The sequence below is a fragment of the Kogia breviceps genome, chromosome 9, assembly GCF_026419965.1.
Source record: "Kogia breviceps isolate mKogBre1 chromosome 9, mKogBre1 haplotype 1, whole genome shotgun sequence".
In the NCBI taxonomy this organism is placed as follows: Eukaryota; Metazoa; Chordata; class Mammalia; order Artiodactyla; family Physeteridae; genus Kogia; species Kogia breviceps.
This window is the reverse complement of record NC_081318.1, coordinates 113,336,707-113,364,688: the sequence shown is the minus strand read 5'-3', so window position 1 is coordinate 113,364,688 and position 27,982 is coordinate 113,336,707. Positions and strand designations below refer to the sequence as shown.

Genomic DNA, 27,982 nt, shown 5'->3' with positions numbered 1-27,982 from the left:
CGTATAAGAGATCTTCTACCAGCTTCCAGTTAATTTCTGTGAGAATTGTCCACCCTGTAGATGTAATTTTGATGTGTTTGTGAGAGGGAGGTGAGCTCCACGTCCTCCCTCTGCCATCTTTTTTTTAAAAAAATTATTAATTTATTTATTTTTGGCTGCATTGGGTCTTCGTTGCTTTGTGCACGCTTTCTCTAGTTGCAGCGAGCAGAGGCTACTCTTTGTTGCGGTGCACGGGCTTCTCATTGTGGTGGCTTCTCTTGTTGCGGAGCATGGGCTCTAGACACATGGGCTTCAGTAGTTGTGGCACGCGGGCTCAGTAGTTGTGGCTCAGGGACTTAGTTGCTCTGTGGCATGTGGGATCTTCCTAGACCAGGGATCAGACCCATGTCCCCTGCATTGGCAGGCAGATTCTTAACCACTGTGCCACCAGGGAAGTCCCTACTCTGCCATCTTGATCCTCCAGACCAAGCTCTACATTTTCATACCCCCCCACCACCATGTTTTATGTTTTTAATGTTACAATTAATTTTTTTTGTATTTTGTATCCACTAACAAATTATTTTATTTAGTTATTTTAAATACTTTTGTCTTTTAACCTTCATTAGGTTTAAAAGTGATTTATAGATTTCTAACTGATTTATCCATAACCATTACAACATTAGAGTATTCTGAATTTAATTTTGTATTTAACTTTACCAGTGAGATTTATATTTTCAGATTTTTTTGTTACTAATTAACTTCCTTTCATTTCAGTTTGAAGTCTTTTTTTTTTTTTCAGTACGCAGGCCTCTCACTGTTGTGGCCTCTCCCGTTGCGGAGCACAGGCTCGGTACTCACAGGCTTAGCGGCCGTGGCTCACGGGCCCAGCCGCTCCGCGGTATGTGGGATCTTCCCGGACCGGGGCACGAACCCGCATCCCCTGCATCGGCAGGCAGACTCTTAACCACTGTGCCACCAGGGAAGCCCTGAAGTCCCTTTAATAGTTTTTGTAAGGCTAGTCTAATGGTAGTGAACTCTTTCTGCTTTTGCTTATCTAGAAAATTATTTATCTCTTATTCAATCCTGAAGGACAACTTTGACACGTAGAATATTCTTGGCTGTCAGGGCTTTTTTTGTTTTGTTTTGTTTCCAGCAGTAGTTTCTGATGAAAATCTGCTGGTAATATTATGGGGGTTCCCTTGTAGTAACAGGTTTTTTTGTTTTTGTTTTTGTTTTTTTTCCTCTTGCTGCCTTTAAGATTCTCCCCTTGTTTTTAATTTTTGACAATTTAATTATAATATGCCTTGGTACAAGTCATTTTGGATTCATCTTACTTACAACTTTATGGGCTTCCCGGATCTGGATGTCTGTCTGTTTCCCCAGCTTAGGGAAATTCTCAGCCATTATTTCTTTGAATAAGCTTTCTGTCCCTTTCTCTCTTCTCTTTCTAGGACTCTTATAATGCATATATTGGCCCACTTGATACTGTCCCATAAGTCACTTAAACTATCTTCACTTGTTTTCTTTTTTTTTCTTCTTTCTTTTCTGATTGGATGAATTCCACTTCCCTGTATTTGAGTTAGCTAATTTTTTTTTCTGTTTGATTTAGTCTGATGTTGAATCTTTCTACTGAATCTTTCAGTTCGGTTATTGTATTCTTCAGCTTTGTGATTTTTGTTCCTGACTTATGTTTTCTGTCTCTGTTGAAATTCTTGCTTTGTTCATACATTCTTCTGAGTTTGCTGAGCATCTTTATGACCATTATTTTGAACTCTTTATCAGGTAAATCACTTATATCCATTTCATTTAGATCGGTTTCTGGAGTTACATCTTACTTTTTTTTGGAACATATTCCTCCGTTTCTTCATTTTCCTTCATCTTTATGTTGGTGTCTGTGCATTAGATGAAATAGTTACCTCTCCCAGTCTTGACAGAATGGTCTCATGAAGGGGATGAACCTTATCATTTATCCTGTCCTGAGCTCTTGGCTTTCTCTCAAACCTTTGTGATTGTCCAAGCTATCTTCTTATGTTCTTAGTGGCTCCTAGTAGTTGAGAGTGTACCAAGGTCAGCCCTAGATGTGTGCTGACTTAGAAGCCTGACCCTCAGGCAGCAGATTTTAAACTAGCAAATAAACCTCTTTCAAGGAAAGACCGCGGAATGGAATTTCTATCTGCGTTCCCTGCTGAACCTTGGGAAGATAGCTGGTTAAAACCTGTTTCTTTGAACAGACCTGTGAGACCCCACAAATGCAAGCCTCACTGGCCACCAGAGACAGATGATCAAAGGGTGTGTCCTTTGGTTGGCAGCTGCCAAAATAGGGAGCCAGACGTGTGCACAAACTCCTTCCAGGGAGACTGGTGAGCAGTTTCGATGTGGGTATTTTCTTGTTCACTTGAGATGTGGGAATTGCTTGGCTACTTTCTGGATTTCTTTTAGAGGGAGTTGCTTCTTGTGTAGTTGTAGATTCAGTGTACCCAGAGGAGGAACTGAGTTCAGGAACCTCCTATGTTACTATCTTGGACCGGAAGTCAGAAATAATCAGCTTTGGCCAAGGAGATGCCAAGGATACCATAGTTAAGGGCCTAGAAGTTGTAAGATGTTGTAGTCAAGTTTAGCTGAAAGCCTCAGTCCTGACTGTTGAGAAGGAAGTCCTGGTAGGTGCTTAAGTTTCCCCAGCCTTCTGAGAAAGCTTTTACAAAAATAAATTCAAAATAGATTAAAGATTTGAACATAAGAACCGAAACCATAAAACTCCTAGAAGAAAACACAGGGGGAAATCTCCTTCATATTGGTCTTAGCAATGATATTTTGGATTCTACATCAAAAGCAAAGGAAACAAAAGCAAAAATAGACAAGTGAGACTACCTCAAACTAAAAAGCTTCTACACAGCCAAGGAAACAATCAACAAAAGGAAAAGTTAGCTTATGAAATGGGAGAAAATATTTGCAAATCATGTATCTGATAAGGGATTAATATCCAAAATATGTAATGAACTCCGTAGCAAAAACCAAACAATCTGATTAAAAATAGACAGAGGAAGTGAATAGACATTTTTCTAGAGAAGACATACACATGCCCAATAGGTACATGAAAAGATTCTCAACAACACTAATCATCAGGGAAATGCAAGTCAAAATCACCATATTACCTCACACATGTTAGAATGGCTGTCATCAAAAAGACATGGGATAACAAGTGTCAGTGAGGATGTGAAGATTTTTCACACCCTTGTGCACTGTGGTGGGATTGCAGATTGGTACAGCCAGAGTGGAAAACAGTATGGAGGTTCCTTGAAAAATTAAAAATAGAACCATATGATCCAGCAGTCCTCCTTCTGGGTATATAGCCAAAGGAAGTGTGTTCATCAGTGGATGAATGGATAAAGAAGGTGTGTTTTGTGTGTGTGTGTGTGTGTGTGTGTGTGTGTGTGTGTGTATAAAATTCAGCCGTGAGAAAAAAAATCCTGCCACTTGCAACAATGTGGATGGAACTTGAGGGCATTATGCTAAACAAAAAAAGTAAGAAAGAGAAAGACAAATACTGCATAGTATCATTTATTTGGGGAACTTAAGTTTAACAACAACCAAACTCATAGAAACAGAGAGTAGAAAATTGGTTGCCAGAGGCTGGAGAATTAGGGAGAGGTTGGTAAAATGGTACAAACTGTCAGCTATAAGATGAATACGATCTGAGGATCTTACATAGAAGTTGGTGGTTACAGTTGATAGCACTGTATTGTACAATTGAAGTTTGCTTAGAAAGTATAACTTAAATGTTTTCACAAAACAAATAAACAAATAAACTTTGTATCAGGTCCCAGGAAGCACTCCACTTTCTAACTTCCATGCTACCCTTTCTTTTCCTTATTGTCCCTTCCTGGCTATTCCCTGCTCAGCTCTCATATTTCAACCCTGATATTACTTCTTCCAAACCTCTGCTTCTCTAACTCATCTGTTCATCTGGCATTGCTGTCCATTCTATGTCCACTCTGTGTCTTGAGAGCAGTGATTAATTCTACTGTAGCAGTTTGAGTGTTTCCCAAACTGTAGCTGTAATCTCTCTGACAGCAGGAATTATGTTTTATCTTTGTATCCTGACAGCTGGAAGGTACCTATGGATATACTTCACAAAAGTTTGTAATGAATATATATAGATACATATCTATCTTTCTATCTCTAGGATACAATCCAAAATTATCCAATATATGAAAATCAAGGACACTTCAACATGTAAGAAAATAGACAATCAACAGATGTCTACCCTGAGATGACATAGATATTGGTATTATCAGATAAAGACTTTACAGCATCACATAACCATGCTGTGACAAGTACTGGAGAATAGTCTTAAATTGAATGGAAATACAGAAAGTATCAGCCAAGAAACAAGATAAAAAGGTGAACAATTGGAAATTTTAGAACTGAAAAATAAAAGTAACCAAAATTTAAAACCCACTTGATAGGCTCAATAACAGAATGGAAATGACAGAAAATAGAGTCAGTAAACTTAACAATAGTTTGGGAAAAGAAAGATAGAAACTTATAAATTCATGAAGTTCAGTGAATCACAATCAGGAGTTCAGTGAATCACCATCAGGATAAACAACCAAAAAAAAAAAAAAAGGCCAGAAACATAATTAAACTTCTGAAAACTAAACACCAAGAAAAATTCTAAAATCAGCTAGAGGAAAATGATGCATTTCATGTAGGAGAGCAATTCTTCAAAAGGCTATGGATTTCTCACCAGAAGCTGTGGAGGCCAGAAGGAAGTGGAACATTTTTTAATTGTTGAAATGAAAGAATTGTGGTCCATGAATTTTATATCCAGCCAAAATACCCTTCAGGAGTGAAGGTGAGATAAAGACATTCTCAGATTAAGACAAATTAAGAGAATTCATGACCAGAGCACCTGCTCTAAAAGAAATGTTAAAGGAAGCTCTTCAGGCCTAAAAGAAATGATACTAGAAGGAAACTCAGAACACCAGGAATGCAGGAAGAACACCATAAATGGTAAAAAAAAAAAAAAAATCTGGGTAAATATGAAACTATTATTTGCCTCTTCATATATATATGTGTGTGTGTGTGTGTGTGTGTGTGCGTGTGTGTATATACACACACGCACACACACACACACACATATATAATTATAACATTGTCTGATGGGGATTTCAATGTATGTAGATGTAATACAACTACAACATGAAGGGAAAAAGTTAAATGTACGTATATGGTGATGAGGTTTTTACATTCTACTTGAAGTAGTAAAATATTAATTCTAAGTAGACTTTGAAAAGTCACTATGTATATTATAATTGCTAGAACAACCACTAAATAGTATATATACAAAGAAATATAATCAGGAGAAAAGAAGGGCAGGAAAGAAGAAACAGAGAACAAAACCCAGAAAACAAATAACAGTGGACCTAAACTAAAACATTTCAATAGTTTCTTTAAACAGAAATGGGCTTGCCTAGGAAAAATGAATGATTTTCTGTATACAACCATAGGAACTATGTTTCCTCTCTGCTAATCTACTACTCACACCACTTCTAACACGAAAGACGTGGGGTTTTCTCCATCAAGGTATTCTCCAATTATCGGTAGACACTGATAGGGTGTCCTACAATTTAACTGAATTCTGACACCATCTACCTGGACATAGCATCAGAACCAGTTAAGAGCTCAGAACCACAAGACTGCTCCCACTTCAGACACTAATCACAAGTCCCAGGTACCTGTACCTCTGATGGACCAGCTGTAAATCAGGGCTCCCATGGCCCCCTCCTTGGGTTTGATAATTTGCAAGAGAAACTCATGGAAACACTTTCATTTACTGGTTTATTATATAGTAAAGGATATGATAAAGATACAAATAAACAGCCAAAATGAAGAGGTACATCAGGTGAGATCTAGAAGTGTCCCAGGTGCAGGAGCTTCATTTGGGATGATCCACCCTCCTGGCATGTGTCTTCACCAACCCAGAAGTTCTCTTAATGCAGTACTTTAGAGATTTTTATGGAGGCTTCATCACATTTGCATGATTGATTATTAACTCAATCTCCAGCTCCTCTCCCCTCCCTGGGGAATGAAGGGTGGGGCCATAAGTTCCAAGCTTCTAATCATGGTTTGGTCTTTCTGGTGACCAGACCCCATCCTGAAGCTATCCAGGAGCCCACCAAAGTGCTTTACTGGAACAAGAGACACTCCTTTCACCCAGGAAATTCCACGGGATTTAGGAGCTCTGTATTAGGAAACAGGGTCAAAAACCAAATATTAGAACAAAAGGCACTCCTAGCACCTTTATTGCTTAGTAAATTACAAAGGCTTTAGGAGTTCTTGCCAGGAGATGGGGATGAAAACCAAAATATATATTTATTATTATATCACGATATCACAGGTCTAAACACACCAATTAAAAGATATATGATCCACCTGGACTTTTAAAATATAAATTTATTTATTTCATTTATTTATATTTGGCTGCATTGGGTCCTCGTGGCTGCACGTGGGCTTTCTCTAGTTGTGGTGAGCGGGGGCTACTCTTCGTTGTGGTGCGCGGGCTTCTCATTGCGGGGGCTTCTCATTGCGGTGGCTTCTCGTTGCGGAGCATGGGCTCCAGGCGCGCAGGCTTCAGTAGTTGTGGCTCACGGGCTCTAGAGCGCAGGCTCAGGAGTTGTGGCGCACGGGCTAAGTTGCTCCGCGGCATGTGGGATCTTCCCTGAGCAGGGCTACAACCCACGTCCCCTGTGTTGGCAGGCGGATTCTTAACCACTGTGCCACCACCAGGGAAGCCCCCCGTTTGGACTTTAAAATGGCCCAATTCCATGCTTTCTTCAAGAAACTCACTTTAAATTTAATTATATATTTAGGTTAAAGTAAAAGTTAATAACTCATTCTACGAGGTCAGTGTTATCCTAATACCACACCCTGTGAAAGACATCACAAGAAAACTACAGACGAATATCTCTTATAAATACACAAATATCTTCAACAAATAGAATACTAGAAAACAGCATCTAGCAACAAATAAAAAGGATTATACACCATGACCAAGTGGAATTTATGCCAGGAATGCAATGTTGGTTTAACATCTGAAGGTCAATTAATATAATACACTATGTTAATAGAATAGTTTGTCCTTTGACAAAAACAAAACACAATTAATAGATGCAGGAAAGACATTAGTCAAAATCATACACACTTTCATGATAAAAAATATACTCAACATTAGGAATAGAAGGAAACCTCCTCAATCTGATAAAGGGCATCTACAAAACAGTCCCGTAGCTAACATTACATTTAATAGTGAAAGGCTGAGATCAGGAACAAGACAAACATTCGCTCTTGCCAAGTCTATACAACATAGGACTGGAGGTTCTAACCAGGACGGCTGGGCAAGAAAAAGACATGAAAGGCATCCAGTTTGGAAAGGAAGAAGTAAAACACTATCTTCACAGATGGGAATCCACCAAAAGAATAAACAAGTTCAGCAAGGTTGCAGTATACCAAAATCGATTGAATCTCTCTATACACTAGCAATGCACAATCAGAAAATGAAATCAACCAAAGAATTCCATTTACAATAACATCAGAAGAATAAAATATTTATAAATAAATTTAATAAACATGCAAAACTTACACACGTTTTCCCTACGGTCCAAAAGTAGAAAGCTTTCATAAGCTGAAATTGCATAAAGCAAAGAAGCAATCCATTAGGACACACTTTGCTAGTGGATGCACAAAATAAATTGAGATAAAGCTCAGATGCTCACAGACGTAATGAAAGCTATGGTGGTAGCTGGATGCTGAGATGCTGGGTGTAGTTCCTGGGAGAGGAGCTTGGAGGTGCTACGCCACCTGCTCAGGTTGCTTCTATAACAGCTCACTGCAAAATAAATGTTGAACACTATTTTTTGATTTTTGCCTTTTTTTAATAAAAGCAAAAATTCTCTTTAATTTCTTTTAGTCAGCAAAAGCAGCTACTAATGTATGTCTTTTGTAAAAGTGAAGTGTAAAGCAAACTTTTGAAAAGCAGGGGATACCTATATTCTGAAAATTATAAAACATCACTGAAAGGAACTAAAGGAGATACAGGTAAATGAAAAGTTTATGAATTGGAAGGCAATATTGTTAAGTTGGCAGTACTCCTCAAATTGACCTACAGATTCAATGAAATCTTTCAAAATCCTTAAAAAAAATACACAGTGTGAGAGTTGCAAGTTAAGTGTTATTCGGGGCAAAATGAGGACTGTAGCCCAGGAGATGGCATTTCAGATAGCTCTGAGAAACTGCTCCAAAGAGGTAGAGGGGAAGGTCAGTACATATGTGATTTTGGTGAAGGGGGAGTACATGCGATCAAGCACATCGTTTTTGTAGAAGGTCTCATGAGGGTTACTGCTGGTCACAAGAAGCAGATGTCACCATGAAGGAATTTAGTGCTTTTCTAGATATGAGGAGATTCAAGAATTGGGCTCATAAAATCAGCTCCTGAAAATATCTAACTATCTGAAGACATGTTCTGCCAGTTTTTCTCAGAGCACAGAGTGCCTCACTCCTGATCTCCACCCTGAATAACTTTCACAGGGTTTTGAAAGTAATCAGGTGCAGCGGCAACCAATTTAATCTTTGTAGAGGTCGATGGCAAGTGCCCGTGGCAAGTGCCAATTTGTAGTTGGCAATCCCAAGTGGCTTCTTTGTAGATATTGCCAAGCTGATCTGAAAATTCATAGAAAAATCAAGGGACCCAGAATAGTTTTAAATATTTTTGAAAAAGTATAAAGTTGGAGGACTCACACTTCCCAATTTCAAAGCTTTGTACAAAGTTACAGTAACCAAGTTGGCCATGGTCCTAGGATAAGGATAGATATAGATATATAGATCAATGGAACAGAATTGAGAGTACAGGAATAAACCCTCACATTTATGGTCAACTGATTTTTGACAAGAGTCCCAGAAGAATTCAGTGGGGAAAATATAATCTCTTTAACAAATGGTGCTGGGACAACTGGATATCTACATGGAAAATAATGAAGTGGGACCCTCTACTTCACATCATATTAAAAACTAACTCGGGCTTCCCTGGTGGCGCAGTGGTTGAGAGTCCGCCTGCCAATGCAGGGGATACGGGTTCGTGCCCCAGTCCGGGAAGATCCCACATGCCGCGGGGCAGCTGGGCCCGTGAGCCATGGCTGCTGAGCCTGCGCGTCCGGAGCCTGTGCTCCGCAACGGGAGAGGCCACAACAGTGAGAGGCCCGCGTACTGGGGAAAAAAAAAAAAAAAAAAAGTCATGTTATAGAGAACCTTAAAGGCAGCAAGAAAAAAATGACTAATCACAAAGGAACTCCCATAAAACTATCTGCTGATTTTTCAGCAGAAATTTTATAGGCCAGTGGGAGTGGCAGGATATATTTAAAAGGCTGAAAGGAAAAAATAATACAACCCAGAATACTCTATCTAGCAAGCTTATCATTCAGAATTGAAGGAGACAGAATTTCCCAGAGAAGCAAAAACTAAAGGAGTTCAACATAAATAAAGTGGTCTTACAAGAAGTATTAAACGGTCTTCTTTATGCAGATGAGAAAAGACTACAACTAGAAATTTTAAAACATGTGGGGAAAAAAAAGATCTCACTGGTAAAGGCAAATACATGGTAAAGGCAGCAGACCAGCCACTTTAAAAGCTAGTATGGAGGTTAAAAGACAAAAGTAGTAAAATCAACTATAACTACAATAATTAGTTAAGGGATACACAAAATAAAAAGATGTAAAATGTGACATCAAAGACATAAAACATGGTGGGGGTTAGTGAAAAAAATGTAGCGATTTTAGAATGCCTTCAAACTTAAATGACTATCAGCTTAAACAGCTATATATACAGGGCTATGTATATAAACCTCATGGTAACCACAAACCAAAAACCTACAATGGATACACAGAAAATAAACTGAAAGGAATCCAAACGTAACCAGCGGGGCTGGCGGGGGCTCGGGTGGGATGCTATTGAAGCGGTCCTCCAGGCGGACGCGCACGGCCGACTTGGCCCGCGTCTCGGGCGCGCCCTCCACGTTCTCCTTGCCGGCGCCGTCGGGCGCCTTGGGCCGGGTTGTGCCGGCGCCCGGGCCGTCGGCGCCCGGCGTCTTCTCGGCGGCGGGGGGCGCGCCCGCCTCGCTCAGCAGCATCATGCGCAGCTCCTGGAAGTCGATGTGGCCCAGGCACTGGTTGGCGCCGGCGAAGCTGCCATCGGCCAGCGCAGGCGGGCACAGCACCGGGTACACGGGCGGCGCGCCCCTCGCCGCCGCGAAGCCCCCGGCCGCCGCGCCCGGCGCCGCCGCCGCCAGGAAGGCCGAGTTGAGACGCGTCTCCAGCTCGCCGTCGGCCGCCGCCTCCTCCACGTGCGAGTAGAGGATGTGCTGCAGCTGCCTGTACTCGATCTCGGTCATCTCCACAAGGCTCAGGTCGGTGGTCGTGAAACTCTGCCCCGCCTCGCCCAGCGCCGCGTCCGCGCCCTCGGGGCCCGCCGGCCCGCCCGCCTGCGGCGGCTCCCGCTGCCCGGGGCCTGACATGCCGGCGCCAACGGCGTGGGGCGCGCGGCCGGGCCGGCTGGGCCAGGCCCGCCAGGCAGGGGGTTAGAAGCCGCCGGCCGCAGCGCGCCTGCGCCGCCCGCCCCCAAGGGCAGCCCCTCTCCGCCGCGGCCCCGCCGCACCAACCGCCCGCCCCGCCCCCGCCCCCGCCGCGGCGCCCCCTTCCGAGCTGCGCGCGCAGGTCGGGGGCGCGGGGGTTGGGCGGCGAGGCGGCGGCGCGCGGGGCCAGGCCGTCCAAGTGCAGTGCCTGAGGGGCCAGACCACCCGGGTTGAGTGTCCGCAGGGCCGGGCCGCCGGGATCCCAAGGTCCCCGGGGCCAAACGCCCGAGTCCAGTGTCCGAGGGTCAGACACCTGGGTCGAGTGTCCGCGGGGCCGCCCGGGGCCTGGCCGGGTATCAGGGCGCATGCAAGAGGCGCCTCTCCAGGTAACGCCTCACCACGAGTCCATGTATCCACGGGGTGTCATGCGGTCCCCCCCTCTCGGGACACGAGGCCTACAGTGCGCCCGAACAGCAGACAGGTGAGACAGCGGCCCCAAATACAGGCGTGACAAGGCAGTCTGTACGTAGGTGAAAATTCAGTCAGGTAAATAAATACACGTGGTGCACGGTTCCTCCTAGAACCGGCAGGGCTCGTGTAAAATCAATGCACTCGCAAACACTGGCCAATGATGAGCCAGAATGCACATGCCATGTGGGTTCATCCTTTTAAAGTGTGCTCTTCAGTGGTAGTGTATTCACATCCCATCACCACAGTTTTCGAACATTGTCATAACCCCAAAGACTCCCATACCCATTAGCACTCCCTACCCACTAACCTTCTTTCTGTCCCTATGGGTTTGCCAACCCTGGGTACGTCCTATAAATGGTGTCCTAGAATAGGGGCTAGACCCCTCGCCTGGGCTCACACATCAGGGTGTGGCAGATGGGGCTTCAAAGTGTGGTCCTCAGTGATTTGGGCTCAGGACCCCTCTGAGACTGAGACAAAGGCTTCTCTTCCCTGCACACGCTCATCTGCATCAGCCTCTAAGAAACATCTCCGATGTCCCCAAGGCCACTTCTTCGTGGGGACCGTTCTCCTGACAAAAAGTAAGAGCTTGGCCAAATGCTTCAGGACGGGTATCATCCTTTAGCATAAGGAACATCCTAGGCTGCTGGTCCCACATGCCAGGGCTGCCCTGTAACACACGGCACTGTAGACTTGATGCTCTGTTATCAATGATGAAGTCACTCAAGAACTTCATCAGCCACTGCTGACAGGGGTCTGACCCTCAGTCCTCGCTGGCACGTCGTCCACCTGTGACACCGACGTTCCCGCCTGCTGTCTTGCCCCCAGCAGCGGCCCTGCCTTACTTCTGCACGTTGTTCCCTGACCTCAGGACCCACTCAAGGCCCTTCGGTCTGTGGTCTCTTTTCACTTTCATTTCCCCCTTTGCCTCCCCGCTTCCTGCCCAGCCCTTCCTTGACGCAAGCCAGCACCCAGTGCGTTTGCTACAGGTCCTCAAATATGCATGCACGCAACCTTGTGAAAGGAGCTTTGTCCCCTTGCATTTTTAAAGTAGATAAATGACACGCTATTTTTTTAAAAAGACTTTTCCAAAATACCCCTGTCCACTTTCAGAATGCGTATTTAGATCAAGACTGACAGTTGAGGACTTCCCCGGCGGTCCAGTGGTTAAGACTCCATGCTTCCATTGCAGGGAGTGTGGGTTAGATCCCTGGTCGGGGAGCTAGGACCCCACAAGCTGCCCGGTGAGACCAAAAAAAAAAAAAAAAAAGACTGACAGTTGATATAACTGAGAAGAAATTATTTACTCAGGCCTTGCAGTTTCTCACTGCAAATTCCACATCACTCTTCATGTCACTGCAGCCTGCCTTCCGTGTCCCCGCCCACCGAGCCGCCCTGGGCGATGGCACCAACGCCCCCAACAGGACATGTCAGCCCTCCCCCCGCCCACGTGGCAACAACACCTGTGACTGCTCACCGTGGCCACGCTGAGTGCTCCCCACACGGCTCCACGGCCTCTTCCCGTCCCTCTGGCCTGCCCCCTGTGTGGTCCTCACGAGGAGCTTCTCCCCTTCAGGGCTCCTCCCGGCCACGCGGAGTACAGCCCCCGAGCCCCTCCTGTGCCTCCTCAATTCCAAAGGGTGCCCCTCCGCCCAGGGGTCCCAGCGGGAGGCCCCCTCTCCTCACGGCACCCATCCCACTGTGGTCCCCCCTTCACCTCTAAGGACCTGCCCTCTTCCTCCCACTGAGGCCGGGCCTGGTGCCGCAGTGCCCCAGGACTCACCCCGTGCTCCCCGGCGTCCAGCCCCCCATCTCCGATGCACCTCTGCCTGCACCTAGAGCACTGCCCCACGGACTCCTCCCGGGAGGACCGTCCTGAAACCGTTTGGTGGCTGCTCGGTGCCCTTTGGGAAGTCACCACCCTCAACATCCTTCAAAGCCTTTACTGATCTGAACCTGCTCGTTCCTCCAGCCACATCTCTGCTTCTTAGTCATAATGAACTCCTTTTAGTTTCAATCTTCCCCACGCTGTCTGCCCTGCCCGGATCTTTCCTCCCTTGAACTCTTTTATCTGAAAAAGTTTCACGTTTGCCAACTCCTCAGAAGCCTTTCCCTAGAATGGAGCGGCCACCTCTCCTCTCCTCTGTGCTCACTCTCCAGAGTCCCATCGTGCCAATGTCCCACTGATCACAATAGTCTGGCCCTACAGTAAGTCCTGGAAGGGCAGGGAAAATACCTTGTCCACAACTTCATCCTCAGCAAGGCCTGGGACACGAAGGCACTCAAAACATTATTTGCCAAATGAATAAATACATTAATTCACTCTTGTGAATGGTGACATACTATTTTAGATAAAAGCCATCCCTTAGTAATTTTTATTCATGTAACATTTTTAGAATTAACCACATTATCCATATTTCAAGTGGGCATAAGTCTGATAGAAACAAAATAGGCAATCATTTCTCAAGGAGTGATGCTGTTGAGGTTTCCAACCAGATAAACAAATTGGTCTTGCTGATAAAGCTCCTGGAGCAGAGGAAGTTATTAATAATGGTTTCTCAATGCATAACTACCGTCATTGTTATCAACGTTATCACCATCATCACCACCATCAGCATCATCATCATCACCATCATCACCATCATCACCACCATCACCATCATCACCATCATCACCATCACCATCATTACTATCATTGTCATCATTATCATCCCATCAACACCATCACCATCATCACCATCATTGTCATCATTATCATCATCATCTCATCATCACCATCACCATCATCACCACCATCACCATCATCATCACCACCATCACCATCATCATCACCACTATCATCACCACCATCATCATCACCAACACAATCCTCACCATCATCACCATCCCATCACCACCATCATCATCACTATCATTGTCATCACCATTGTCATTATCATCACAATCCTCACCATTCTCACCATCATCACCATCCCATCACCACCATCATCATCACTATCATTGTCATCACCATTGTCATTATCATCACAATCCTCACCATCCTCACCATCATCACCACCATCACCACCATCCTCACCATCTTTGCCATCCTCAATATCCCATCACCATCACCACTATCATGTTGAAAAACTGAAACGCATCTGCCCCCTTTTACCTCTTCCTCTATTTCTATATTTATAATGACTTATATACCTATTCCCAAATTAAGGCAGTTTAGTTCAAGGAATAAATCTATCTGCTAGATAGAGCACACATGTGAATATCATTCTTAAGAGAAAAAGATCTAAATTGATGCTTACTGGCACATACCCCAGAAACAGAGATTATGATATTACAACAGAACTCTATCCATTCCTTTCACTCAGGATTCAGAATTTATAAAGGACAACAACAAAAAAAGAATGCTGCATTTTCTTCTTCAGATGTTTGTAATTCAAAAAGTGTAATAAAAGTTAAACTCATAATTGTCTCTATGTCTGGGAGTTCTGGAAAACGAAGTACTATCAGAATCATGAACAGAATACACAGCCAGAAGAATTCAGCCAGGGAGAGGACCTGGAAAGTTGTCCAAAAAAATTAGTGTTTGAATGAATCGAAAAGCATTACAATATCTCCATCTCCTGAGGGAGGGTTTACAGGCCAGACCAGGCTTCCTTTAAAGGAGGTCATTGTCATTCCTACTGTGTGTCCCTGAGAACAATCATTTGAGACGAGGCCCCACAGAGACGGCCCCAGTTCCCTTGTCACCGTATCCAGATCCACGACTGTCAGCTCCCGGTCCTTCTCCCACCAGACCTGGCTTCAGCTCCTTCCCTGTTTCTCCACATATTTATTTATTGCAGACTTTATGACATTAAAGACATGAAAAAAAAAAAAAACTTCATCCATATTTCTCACACTCCAACAAATTCACTAGTTTATTTTTCTAATTTTTTTTTAACATTCCTGACTTTTCCATCCAAGTAGATATTTTCCCAAAGTTGGTGGTGGCAGCCACTTACCTTCATTTTATGAATATTTTCTAATGAAGCCACACAAGGTTCATAACCATCATCTTACTGGTCATCTAACATTCTTACAAATGAATATATCATAATTCACATTTTTCTATCAATTAACTTTTTGTGTATAAATAATTTTTCTTTTAAATTATTTTCTTCAGACTGGAACAAACTGAAAAGTCAGGTTATTGGAGTCAAATATCTTGACACAGACTGCAAAAGAGCTACCCATAGGGGTTGAAATAATTTGTATAACCCTGAATTTTCAAAGTCAAAAGAAGAGAACTGCCATCTATACACAGAATTTAATTATTTGAGAAAGAAATACCTAAGGTATAGCCCAGTGAAAAATTAATTAATAGAAAATCCTCAATTATCACAAGATTATTTTTATTGTCATCATTCTTCACTTGTTTTTGGGTGGACAATGTTCTTCTATTGGCTTCCACTCACTTTACAAATACAAAAGTTTACAGCCAGACACAGAACAAGCAAGACATTCAATACCGCACAAACAAAAACCTAAAAATCTGCAGGTTAGGTTAAGGACGCTGTCAACACTAAAAAGCATGTCTTGTTCTTTCAGACTCTTGAGTCATGACGCTTTGAACTCAAGTGAACTTCCTGTCACTTTACTGCCTTGGTCTTTGAGCTGCCAGGCCTGTCCTCCTGTCCCAGCCCTTCCAGGTAAGGTCTAGCAAATGTGTGCCCAGGTGAGTGTTATGTCGCCTGAAACCATAAAGACAAAACCCAGATGGGAAAGAATGTTTCCATCCCTGGTGTAATTAAAGAAGAAAAGAAATCACCCTCTTGGAGATGGGTCATGAGGAAGTATTTCTTGTGCCAGAAAGTGCATCATTATGGAAAGTTCTCTGATAAAGTGCTGATATCCAATACCGTCCACCCTGATAACAGAGAAAACGCCCACAGGAGGGCACCCACTGCCTCAAAGGGTAGTAATTAAACAAGAAATAAGGGTCACAAACACACAGAAGACCATAAAACTTAAGTCACCTGTTCATTCTCTGTAACAAATGAAGCATTTCTTGGAGTACGGGGATGGGGGGGGAGTCCATAATTAATTCTGGCTGAATAGAAATGTGCAAAATAGAAAATATACCTCAGATTAAACAATAACTTGATACCATTAAGGAAAGTAAATATATAGTTAATTGGGATTTTTTTAATAATCTAAGATAGCCATTTTTAAGACAAACAAGTATAAAGAAAACAGAGCCAAGACTCACGTAGTTACTTTGGATACTATAAATAAGTAACTATATGTATGGTTAGGAAATTCAAAAAGTACAGGAAGAATACAACCACTCTCCCAAAAGATAAATTATTCGAACGGTTTTCTTAATTCATTTTTTAAAGACATAAATAAATATAACAAATTTTTTTGGAAATGATTTTTCATATCAGCATTTATAGATCAGCTTCATTGTTTTAAAAGGCTATATAATCATCTACTGTAGAATTTAAGTTACTTAACCCATCATCCAGTTATGGAATTTGCAAAGTTTTCTGTCTGAGGCCAGTGCTATCAGGAGTTTTCTGTACAACTGGCTGACTTTTGTTAAGTATATCTATGAGGTGGCATTGCTAAACAAGATTATTGACTCAAAGTACATATGATTTTTAATTTAGATTTTTATTGGGTAGATATAACCAAAATGCCCTCAGTAAAAGCCAAACCAGTCATTATTCACTCTAATAACACTTTCAGTAGCACCTGAGACTAACAAACTTAAATTTTTATCAGTCTTGTCAAACTCATATGCAAAAAATAATATTTCTTAATTATTAAGATCAAGCATTTTTCATAAGTTAAGCATATAGTGAGTCCTTCTCTATTAACTTCTGTTCTTCCCTGTACCCATTTTTCTATTAAATTGTTTTGCTTCGTTTTTACTGGCTTGTAAATCATTGTTTCCTGTTTTGTTTTGTTTTAATTAAAGAAGTCAGCCCTTTGTTTTTTTTTTTTTTTTTTTTAGGTACTGCTAATACTTTTTCAATTTGCTTATTTGCCTTTTTATCATCTAAATCTTTTTTTTTTTTTTTTTTTTTTTTGTGATATGCGGGCCTCTCACTGTTGTGGCCCCTCCCGTTGCGAAGCACAGGCTCCAGACGCGCAGGCCTAGCGGCCATGGCTCACGGGCCCAGCCGCTCCGCGGCACGTGGGATCTTCCCGGACCGGGGCACGAACCCGCGTCCCCTGCATCGGCAGGCGGACTCCCAACCACTGCGCCACCGGGGAAGCCCTCATCTAAATCTTTTATGCAATCACTGTATCAATCTTTTCATTTATAGCATCTGAATTTTTTTTCCCTACAAAGACCAGCATAATTTAAAGGACCTTGTCAAGGCCAAACTAAAACAGGCAACGGCAACTTACAAAAAAATTACAAATATTTGTCAAACCAGTCATAAAATCAATGGCAAATCTCTAGTTTCAAACGAGAATAACATTATTTTAAAAAATAAGTGCGAAGTCCCCTCTTTCCTGCCAAGAGTCCCAGGAGGTAAGCTCCCCTGGAAGATGGCAGAAGTGCCAGTCCTGCACCCCCAAATTCCACATCCCACAGCGATGGTTACGGACGCCCTTTCCTCGGTTCCCTCAGGACAGCTGAGACACCACAGCATTTTGGGGGGCTCTTAACAATACATACATACAAATACATAAATAAAGGAGCCCTGGGTAAAATGGTGTATTGAAATCTCCTCACAGACTTTTTCTTTTCCCAGACAAAATAAGAGGGAGGAAAAGGAAAAGAAATGAAGTCAGAGGAGACAGCGGGCAGGGGCGGGGGGCGGATCTCACAAGCCCACCATGGTCAGTCCCCAAAATCTTCAGAGCAAGGGACTCTCCCCCATACACGCATCTGTGGAGTCAGGGGCCCTGAAGGACCCCTTTTCTCCTTCTTCTGACAGTGGAGGTGGGAAAATGGCTGCTGGAACATTCAAACTACGACGCACAGAAAGTGAACAAGGAGGCTGACTCTGCTGGAGATGCTCCCAGGGCTACACATAAAAACAGAAAAAGAATCCAAAGTTGGAGATTCACTTCCCTAACTGGATGGGTGAATGTGGTATAAAACCTTTAACAAGATGTCAAAGGAGAGCATGCAGCCTGGCTCGGCTAATATGCCTGCATCTCATCCCCGCCAGCATCCCAACCTCATGCTGGAGAAAAGTGGCACATATAGGATATGCTCAGACACTGCATCAGAGTTTGAAGGAGAAATCAAACTTGTCTCAGGTTTATTGAAAAGAGAGTCAAGGACAAATACAACACCTGGGCTAAGCGGCCCAAGCATCAGTCACATGAAAACAAAGAGTAAGACAGCTATCTAAACATTCTGGAGGGAAGCAAACAAACAAAGCCAGCAAAAGAAAGCCATGGACCATGGCTGGAAAAGAAACAACTCAGAGGGCTTCCCTGGTGGCGCAGTGGTTGAGAGTCCGCCTGCCGATGCAGGGGACACGGGTTCGTGCTCCGGTCCGGGAAGATCCCACATGCCGCTGAGCGGCTGGGCCCGTGAGCCATGGCCACTGAGCCTGTGCGTCTGGAGCCTGTGCTCCACAACGGGAGAGGCCACAACAGTGAAAGGCCTGCGTACCGCAAAAAATATATATAAATAAAAATTAAAAAAATAAAAAAGAAACAACTCAGATAAAATGAAGAATTTCTTTACAACTGTTTCATAAAGAAGAACAAATTAATTAAGAACAAACATTCAGAAAACAAGAGCTGATAAAAAAGATGATAAATAAATAAATAAAAAGAGAAGTTGCAGATCTAAGGGATAAAAATAACAAAAAAAAATCATTACTGTGGAACTCTAAATGATTTAGAAACCACAAAACAAAGATAACAACACTGATTTAAAAAAAAAACAATTTTAAAGGCAAAAATATTAACACAAAAAGCTAACAGAATCAGCTTTGAAAAACAAGACTCCACAGCATAAGGATAATTGCCATTCCTGAAGCAGAGAATCCAACAAATGGAACAAAAAATATGCTCAAAGATATAACACAGGAGAATTTCCCTAAAACAGAGAAAACTTTATTTCAAGACTGGAAGAGTATGCCATATTTCTGAAAAATAAGCTGCAGCTGAAGTAGAGCTATTGAACTTCCAAGATAAAGGACATATACTACAAATATCCACACAAGAGGAAAAATATCTATCTGGCCTCAAACATATCCTCAAACTATTCAGTGCTAGATAACAATGCATCAATAGTTACAAAGTTCTAAGAGAAAGAAAGTGTGATAAAAATACAAGACCCAACCAGAATGACCCTTAAATAAAACCAACATACATACATTCTCAACCATAAAAGAACACAGATGATCACTAACCGTGAACCCTAAGGGGAAAAAGGCTTAGCAATGAAATCCAGCCGACATGAAAATGGGACAAAACTAAAAATCCAATTAATATCACTCTGCTTCCAATACACTGACCAGCAACAATAGGGCAATGCCTGCTGGAAGAATATAGTTTTGTTGCATTGCTGATCTCACAGAAATGAGAGAGTAAAAGAAATCTCCAAAGAGCTCGGAGGAGAGAATTGACAAAAGAAATTAATTAAAAAGAAAAAAGAAGTCATGAGTTGAATCTTTAACTGCAAGGTTGAATTACAAAAGAGAGTGTACCCCTCGAGGGGAATGGAGAGAAAGCAGGTGAGGCATTTAAATAGCTAATGGCTGAGAATTTTCCAGAACATATAAAGTGCACAAATTTCACTGATAAAAGAAATATAACATGTACCAGGAAACATAAATCCACATTAACAGCTTCAGCACAAGAGTCAAAGAGGAGATCCCAATAAGCAATTCAAGAAATAAAGACACTACCTCAAAGGAATAATTAGACTTATCAAAGACTCATTAATAGCAGGAAACCAGAAGACAATTAAATATCTTTAGATTACTTGGAGAAATTTGGTTGATCTAGAATTGTGTACCCAGAAAACTCATCTCTCAAAAATGAGGGTAAAAGAATATTTTCAGATAATCAGAAACCAAGTTATCCAACATAAGGACACAGACTGGATAAAAGTAAAGAGACAAAAAATATATACTAGGTAAATAGTAAACAAATTAACTACAGTAATTTCAGACAAGGGACTTGAAGACACAGAGCATTAGATACAGAGAGGATCACTACATAATAAAATAAGTGATGCAATAGGAAAATATAATAATTTTATGCATTTATATGCTTAATAAATGTAATCAAAATATATAAAGCAACAACTGATAGAACCACAGAAAGAAAATGCCAAAGTTACTTTCGTAAGAGAATTCAATCCTATCTCACCACCATTCTCATAATTTTCAGTAAGAAAGTGTTCGTTTGTCTGTTTGTTTGGCCACAAAGCATGCGGGATCCTAGTTCCCCAGCCAGAGATCAAACCTGTGCCCCCTGCGGTAGAAGCAGGGAGTCTTAACCACTGGACCACCAGGGAAGTCCCGAAAGTGTATTTTTAAAATAAAACACCACTACAGTTCTTTTTTTTGATCAACTATTCATTGTCATCCAAGAGTTAAGACATTAAAGGTGCAGCAAGCTTATAAAGTACTATTTTCTAAAAGAAATAGAAGGAATTTTCATCTTTATTATTTTACTTTTGGTCATGCAAACACTTTGATGATATAAATCTTTATGTCCCCCACAAATCTGGTCAGAAATCACTTTTGATTCTGTTGACGGAGTTAAACAGTCTATAGTAGGATAAAGTACTGGGTACAAGTGGTCCGAAGCAAGATAAAAGTCTACAATAAAAATGCTACATCTTAAAAAAGAAACTGATTTGTGCACTAAATGTTTTGTGCCTTGATTTAGTATTAACATGATGTCTGTGTAAAATGACAGAAAGAACCAGTGTCGAATCACATTATGTTTCCTGTCATTCTGCATTATGCCAGATTGCTAAATGTGTTCTTTCTGAGAAGCCTGATTGAATAACTATATACATTTACTGTCCTATGTGACAGTTTTTTCATTGTTAGAGATTTCAGTAATTAAAATGGGAAACAGAAGCTTGGGTTACTTTCCTTATCAAAACTATGTTCCTTGGAGCCACATTATTATGATGGTTTTGTGCTCTTACACATCAGATGTCTTAAGCTGAGTGCAGTTTAGGGGATCCTCTGTAATTAAAGGAAGGTCCTTCTTTCCTTTAACACTGTGATCCAACCTGTGACAAATCTGTACTATACACCATGTAAATGGCTAATAAGTCAATTACAAACCAACCGAATGTACCAACCTTAGTGCTGGTGCTGAAATCTCTTCAGAATAGTCATCACGATCTCAAAGGTTGCTTCAAAAGTGTCAATCAAAACTGAAGAGGAAACACTAATGCATGTTGAATTCTCATGCTTTAGGTGTATTTCCTTTTTTAGAGTTGTTCATTCTTTGCTATTTTTACCATACTGTTTCATTTAAATTTCCTACACGCTAACTCTGTGCAATTGAAATAAAATTGCAGTATATACAAAAATAAAATAGGGTACCATTTATACTATCAATGAAAAGTTAAAGTAACTGGGGGTGGGGGGAATCTAACTAAAATATGTGCAATTATTTCATGAAGAAAATTATGAAACTTTATTAAAAGACACCAGAGAGAACCTAAATAAATGAATAAACATTGTTAATGAATAAGAAATAGCAATATCATAAAGATGTTAATTCTACCCAAATTGATCCATAGGTTCAATACAATTCCAATGGAATTCCAACAAGGTTTTGTTTTGAGTTTGCTGTTGTTGTCAACTTTAATGAGCTGACATTTTTTTAATGTATAAAATTATTTGGGAAAACAAAGGGACTTCCCTGGTGACCCAGTGGTTAAGACTCTGTGCTTCCAAGGCAGGGGGTGTAGGTTCGATCGCTGGCTGGGGAACTAAGATCCCACATGCCACATGGCATGGCCAAAAATGATAATAATAATAATATAATTAAAGTTTTTTTAAAAAAAACAGAGGGAGAAGAGAATGTGAGGAAAAAAAACAGCAAAGAAAACAAAGTCCAAAAAATATCCAAGACAACTTTCAACAACAGATTAAAAGAATCTGTCCTCCCACACATCAAGACTTTATATAAAATGACAGTAAGTAAGACCACTTGCTATTACTTCCACAACATGGAAACTGACCTAGGGAACAGCTAGCTCATAGAGCTTAGGAACAGAGTTTTGTATACTTGGAAACTTGATACAGGAAAAAAGGTGGTCAACGGACCAATAGGAGAAAAACTTGCTATTCAACAAATTGTGCCACATAATTGGTTATCCTCAGCGTGAGGGTACAAAACTCTTAATGTGGAAAAAAGAAATTTTTTAAATGTTTGCAAGAAAACATAGATCGTCTCCTTCAGTTTTGTTTGTCTTAAATAATACACACAAACACACACACACACACACACACACACACACACACACACACACACAACCCATAGACCACAAAGGAAAATTAAGCCATGTTAAATTAAAACCTCTGATCCTCAGAGAAGCTATTTGAAAAGTGAGATTCACCACAGACTTGAAGAATCTATTTCAACATACACAACAACAAGATAGTATCCGGAATATATACACATGCCTACAAATCAGTGAGGAGATAATCCAATAGAAAACAGTCAAAAAACAGGAGCAAAGAAGAGCAAATTATGGACCCTCAGAAATATACGGGCAGACGTTCGATCTCAGTAGGGCTCCGGCTGACACAAATTATCCCCAGGAGATACCATGCTACGTCCACCAGTCTGGGAAAAGTAACAAGGATTGCTGAGGATACAGATGAACAGGATCTCAGAAGGCAGCCTGAGAACCGTATTCAGCGGCGGACGTGCAGATTCTACGGCTCAGCAATTCAGCAACTATGTCAGAGGTTGAGCCGTATCAGTTTACCTATATTGGACTAGCTTCAACCTATACAAAAGGTTCCACCGGATAGTGACTTTTTGAGAAGGCACAGTAAGGGTGAACCAAAGGTGTGCTCAATCCTGCTGACAACAGCATTATTTGTGAATGAAAAAAATTTGTTCTTTAATTCTTCTAGGTCTTTGTTAAACATTTCTTGCATCTTCTTGACCTTTGCCTCCATTCTTTTTCCGAGGTCCTAGATCACCTTCACTATCATTATTCTGAATTCTTTTTCTGGAAGGCTGCCTATCTCCACTTCATTAAGTTGTTTTTCTGGGGTTTTATCTTGTTCCTTCATCTGGTACATAGCCCTCTGCCTTTTCATCTTGTCTGTTTTTCTGTGAATGTGGTTTTTGTTCCACAGGCTGCAGGATTGTAGTTCTTCTTGCTTCTCTCTACCCTTTAGAATTGAAGATTTTTGAGAGGAGAGCACACTGCTGGAAATTAATTTACCTTGTAAATCTAATGTTTATTGTTAGGTTCCTTGAATCATAGTAACACAACAAAATAAAGATTTCATGAGTTCAGTCATTTTATTCAATATAATGAAAATCATAATATCAACATTTAAACTATTTGTAAATTAATTTATTAAAAGAATTGGATACATCATGACTAAATAATGCACTCACAATTTTATATAATATATATTATATATTCAATTATTTATAATATATATCATATTATTTCAATTATATATAATATAGTCAAGTATATATAATATATATACATTCATGTATATATTGACATATCAATATACATATTTCACATTTGAGATATATATATATATATAAAGTCTCATATAGTTCCTTTAGCCTGTTGAGAGGCATGCTAGTTTTATTTCCACCTTCTTTATCATTCTATTTTAATTTCACTTGGTTCATAAATTCACTAATATTAGAGAAAAACAATGAGAAGTAATTTTTCTTACTAAAGGATTCTTGCCTGAAGGATTCATCCATAAAATCCCTCTGTAATGAGCAAGTGTGCACACTCTTGTGTGATAGGGTTTGATCTGCTCAAATCCAACATAGCTCAACTATAGGTGTCTGCAGACACTGACTGTGGATGGCATCAGGCTTGCATCAAAGAACAGTAGTCTCTGTGTTTTATAACTCCAGGGCCATGGCATTTAAGGGCGTTTGAATGACACACGAGGCAGGCTGAGCCCCCTTGTTTAACTCTGAGCCCTCCTCTGGATAGGAACACGAAGGGATTGAAGTAAGGCATAAACCTCTGAGGAAAACATGGGAGCAGACAGTGAGAGAAAAACATCTGGAGGTGGCCAAATGGTGACTGGAATAGTGGCCTGGAGAAAACTCACGCTACCCTGGCTGTAGGGGGAATCAGCAGCATGCTGGTGCTGATGTTTACCGCAAGGGCCCAGAATGGGCCAGAGCTGGGGCCGTGCCGTGGGGCCCAGCATGAGTCTGAGGGGTCCCCACAGCTGAGAGTGGGCTAACTGTCTTTTTAAGAAGCAGTTAGACCCTGGTCATCACCCTGCCCCTGTCAAGAAAAGGAGTCTCATTTTCCCCCCAGCTCTAGGACAGGTGACCTCAGGAGCACCCGGCAGAAAGAAGAGGTGAAGGTATAACCTCTGCACACATGGTGGGCTGTGCACCTCCACACCCAGCACATTGGCCAAGCTGAAACCCCCTGGGCACAAGGTTGCAGGATTCCTGGGGTCAAACTTCTGGATACCACACTCTGCAGTCTCCAGCCAGACCATCTAGCCGTGAAGCTCACGGTTGACTTGCCTCTCATGTGTGCAGAAAAAGCCAGCCTCTGACTGTTCAGCTCTTCAATGTGACAAGCGTCACCAGACACATGTGGAAAGCAACTAACAAGAAACATGGAGCCCCGTTTAACACATAGGAAAGGGGGTACTTGGGAGTAAAGATGTGAGGGAGCTAAAAACATGGAACAAAACTGTCACTGCATCCAGTAATATAGGAAAACATATAGACTCTAGGAAAAGGAGTATTTATGGAAAAAAAGTCTTAGAATAATCATTACAGTGGAAATGAAAAATTTAGCCTAGGGTTTAAAATATAAATTGATAAAATATTCCAGACGGTGGAACAGAAAACAAAGAAGAAAAATAAGATAGAAACGATTTTTAAAATAATAGATTAGACAAAACTACAATCACCTCACACCAGTCAGAATGTCGATCATCAAAAAATCTACAAACAATAAATGCTGGAGAGGGTGTGGAGAAAAGGGAACCCTCTTGCACTGCTGGTGGGAATGTAAATGGATACAGCCACTATGGAGAACAGTATGGAGGTTCCTTCAAAAACTACAAATAGAACTACCATACGACCCAGCAATCCCACTCCTGGGCATATACCCTGAGAAAACCAGAATTCAAAAAGAGTCATGTACCCCAGTGTTCACTGCAGCTCTATTTACAATAGCCAGGACATGGAAGCAACCTAAGTGTCCATCAACAGATGAATGGAGAAAGAAGATGTGGCACATATATACAATGGAATATTACTCAGCCGTAAAAGGAAACGAAATTGAGTTATTTGTAGTGACGTGGATGGACCTAGAGTCTGTCATACAGAGTGAAGTAAGTCAGAAAGAGAAAGACAAATACCATATGCTAACACATATATATGGAATCTAAAAAAAAAAAAAAAGGTCATGAAGAACCTAGGGGCAAGATGGGAATAAAGACACAGACCTACTAGAGAATGGACTTGAGGATATGGGGAGGGGGAAGGGTAAGCTGGGACAAAGTGAGAGAGTGGCATGGACATATATATACTACCAGATGTGAAATAGATAGCTAGTGGGAAGCAGCCGCATAGCACAGGGAGATCAGCTCGGTGCTTTGTGACCACCTAGAGGGGTGGGATAGGGAGGGTGGGAGAGAGGGAGACGCAAGAGGGAAGAGATATGGGAACATATGTATATGTATAACTGATTCACTTTGTTATAAAGCAGAAACTAACACACCATTGGAAAGCAATTATACTCCAATAAAGATGTTTTTAAAAAAAGTACTGAAGCAAACACAGTGAAACATAGATTTGTTGTAGCAGAATAGTGGGTACGGGGCCTTCCCTGGCAGTCCAGTGGTTAAGAATCTGCACTTGCACTGCAGGGGACATGGATGCAATCCCTGGTTGGGGAACGAAGATCCTACATGCCGTGCGGCATGGCCAAAAGAAAAAAAAAATTTTTTAATTAAAAAAAATTGAGAACAGTGGGTACGGGTACCCTGGCATTTCCTGGTATGTTTGGGAGCTGCTGCCATAAAGCACTGTGATGTACACTCAGGACGTGTGCTGGCTGGTGGAGGGGGCCGCGTGCACCCCCTGCGCGGGGCTGGGCCATTGTGATGTGTCACAGAAGGTGATGCAACAGAAGAGCCCAAGGCATCTCAAGGTTTGTTCACTCGGTTTCCTCCTCGAAGGACAACCACCTGAGAAGTAAGAAGACAAAACCCGAACCAACCCAAAGCACATTATGGATCACATCACGTTTTCCATAAAGTAGCAAAGAGACGGCGGACGGTATTCCATCTACCAGCAATCTGTTCCTCGTGGGGAAAATGAGTGGAAGGCCTAGGTCGAGGTGGGGCGCCAGGCTCTTCAAGGCTCCTTCTGAGGAGGCCAGCAGCGGCTCGAGCAGGCGTGCCGTGGTCTCCGCGCAGGAAAGCCCTGACGCCAGCGCGTACGTACCTGCAGGGGGATTCCGTAAGATCCGGTGGTATACGTGTCATGGGGCCTATGTGCTCTGGTCACCTGGAAAATAACCCTCTCTTATAGAGAAAGCCTCTGAAGATTTCTCTGAATCCCAGTACTTTCTGTGGCCTGCTGTCTTCTTTCTGTGGCAGGGGTTTTGGGTTAATTACAGCAAGTGGGGGACAAGGGTTATAAAAGAGAAGACATTCTTTTTTAATGTCACTTTGGCAGCAGCGTGAATTATGCGATTGTAACGTGCAGCGTCTCGGGTCACTCGTCAGTGGCCTCTTGCCCGGTCTCTGTCGTGTGCAGGGTCCAGCGCTGAGCTTTTAGGACTCTGGACACAGAGGGCGTTGGTTACATCCTTGGGTGAGAACTGACTACACAGGCTGTGGGTGGGTACACACTTTGAGCTAATAACTGTCTCCTCTAGTTAGAGCAAGTGAGGAGACAGCAGGAAAGCCCCGGCCACTTGGGTGGCCCAAAGACCCAAGACCCTTCACCTGCCCCCTTGGCGCTGCCTGCTGGGAGAACAAAACAAAGAGTAAGGAAGTAACGGTCCCCATGGTAACAGCTAAGGTTTAATCAAAAAGCTAAGTTAACCTTTGGTTAATGAGGTATGTGGTAATTTTCATTAAGCCAGTCCCTCGGGAGGGGTCCATGACCTTTGAGTAACTCTCTTTAGACAGTGGATCCCCCAGGTGACCAGTGAGATTTCAAGGGGTATGGTGGTTTTAAGAAGGCACGTCCCTTCGGAGAAGAGGGCTGGTAAGACCTTCCTCTCTGTTGCTTTTGGCACATTTTCACCACCTCGGGTGGACAATAGACATGATTGCTTTTTGCAGGTGGATAAGCCACTTAAAGGTTCTATATGGGAGGAATTAGGTGGCTCATTCTGTAGAGGAACAAAATTTGCCCTCCCCCCCACCATAAAATATGTCTCTTTGCCATGAGAGTTAATGTAGGCCGATTATTTTGAAGAAATGGGAGACTCAGGAGGTTCTTTTTACCTCCCCCTTAGCTGCATAAAGAACTGAGATAAAGGGACGGTGCCCTGGAACAGAGCCGTTAGCAGGGAGGATGTCTGCAAAGAATCGGGGCAAGGGGTGGGGATGGGCAGGGCCCAGACATCAGAGTCCACTCTGTGTCCCACTGCCTCTGCTTTTATGTACCAGACCCTTGCCTTTCCATCCCCATGTGAACCGCCTTCCTCCCCTCTGAAGTCCCAGCCCTGACCTCCTCTGCTGCCTTTAGCTGAAGATGGTATTT

General features: G+C 42.2%; 3 protein-coding genes across 9 annotated transcripts in view; 2 read left to right on the top strand and 1 right to left on the bottom strand.

The window, feature by feature from the left end:
• The window catches only part of DBNL (drebrin like), a 50,172-nt gene extending 34,449 nt beyond the window's left edge, over nucleotides 1-15,723 (top strand). For 2 of the 6 annotated variants that reach the window (XM_067042975.1, XM_067042973.1), the window contains exons 15-16: nucleotides 2,211-2,339; nucleotides 4,163-4,989. In XM_067042975.1, the coding sequence (XP_066899076.1) occupies nucleotides 2,211-2,339; nucleotides 4,163-4,253 (220 nt within the window). In that variant the 3' untranslated portion in view covers nucleotides 4,254-4,989. Of the gene's footprint in view, nucleotides 1-2,210; nucleotides 2,359-4,162; nucleotides 4,990-15,655 lie in introns of those variants that run through there. The other 4 variants (XM_067042977.1, XM_067042982.1, XM_067042980.1 and 1 more) reach the window with 4 other exon arrangements.
• Nucleotides 1-27,982, top strand: part of SUN3 (Sad1 and UNC84 domain containing 3) — an 86,628-nt gene that overhangs the window by 21,026 nt on the left and 37,620 nt on the right. The window contains exon 2 of one of the 2 annotated variants that reach the window (XM_067042983.1): nucleotides 15,656-15,756. The gene's annotated coding sequence lies outside the window, so the exon portion shown is untranslated. Of the gene's footprint in view, nucleotides 1-15,655; nucleotides 15,757-27,982 lie in introns of those variants that run through there. The other variant, XM_067042984.1, reaches the window with a different exon arrangement.
• LOC131762447 (transcription factor-like 5 protein) lies at nucleotides 8,253-10,543 on the bottom strand. Its single transcript, XM_067041707.1, has 2 exons — nucleotides 9,942-10,543; nucleotides 8,253-8,379 (listed from the first exon to the last, which is right to left on the bottom strand). Exons 1-2 carry the CDS (start codon nucleotides 10,541-10,543, stop codon nucleotides 8,253-8,255), a joined length of 729 nt encoding a protein of 242 aa, XP_066897808.1.

Bases quoted from the DNA above. Each gene is read 5' to 3' on its own strand.
- LOC131762447 (XM_067041707.1), bottom strand. From the start codon at position 10,543: ATGTCAGGCCCCGGGCAGCGGGAGCCGCCGCAGGCGGGCGGGCCGGCG. The intron at 8,380-9,941 runs GTTTGGATTCCT...TCTTGTGACCAG, and splicing joins CCGCCAGCCCCGCTGGTTAC to CAGTAACCCTCATGAGACCT.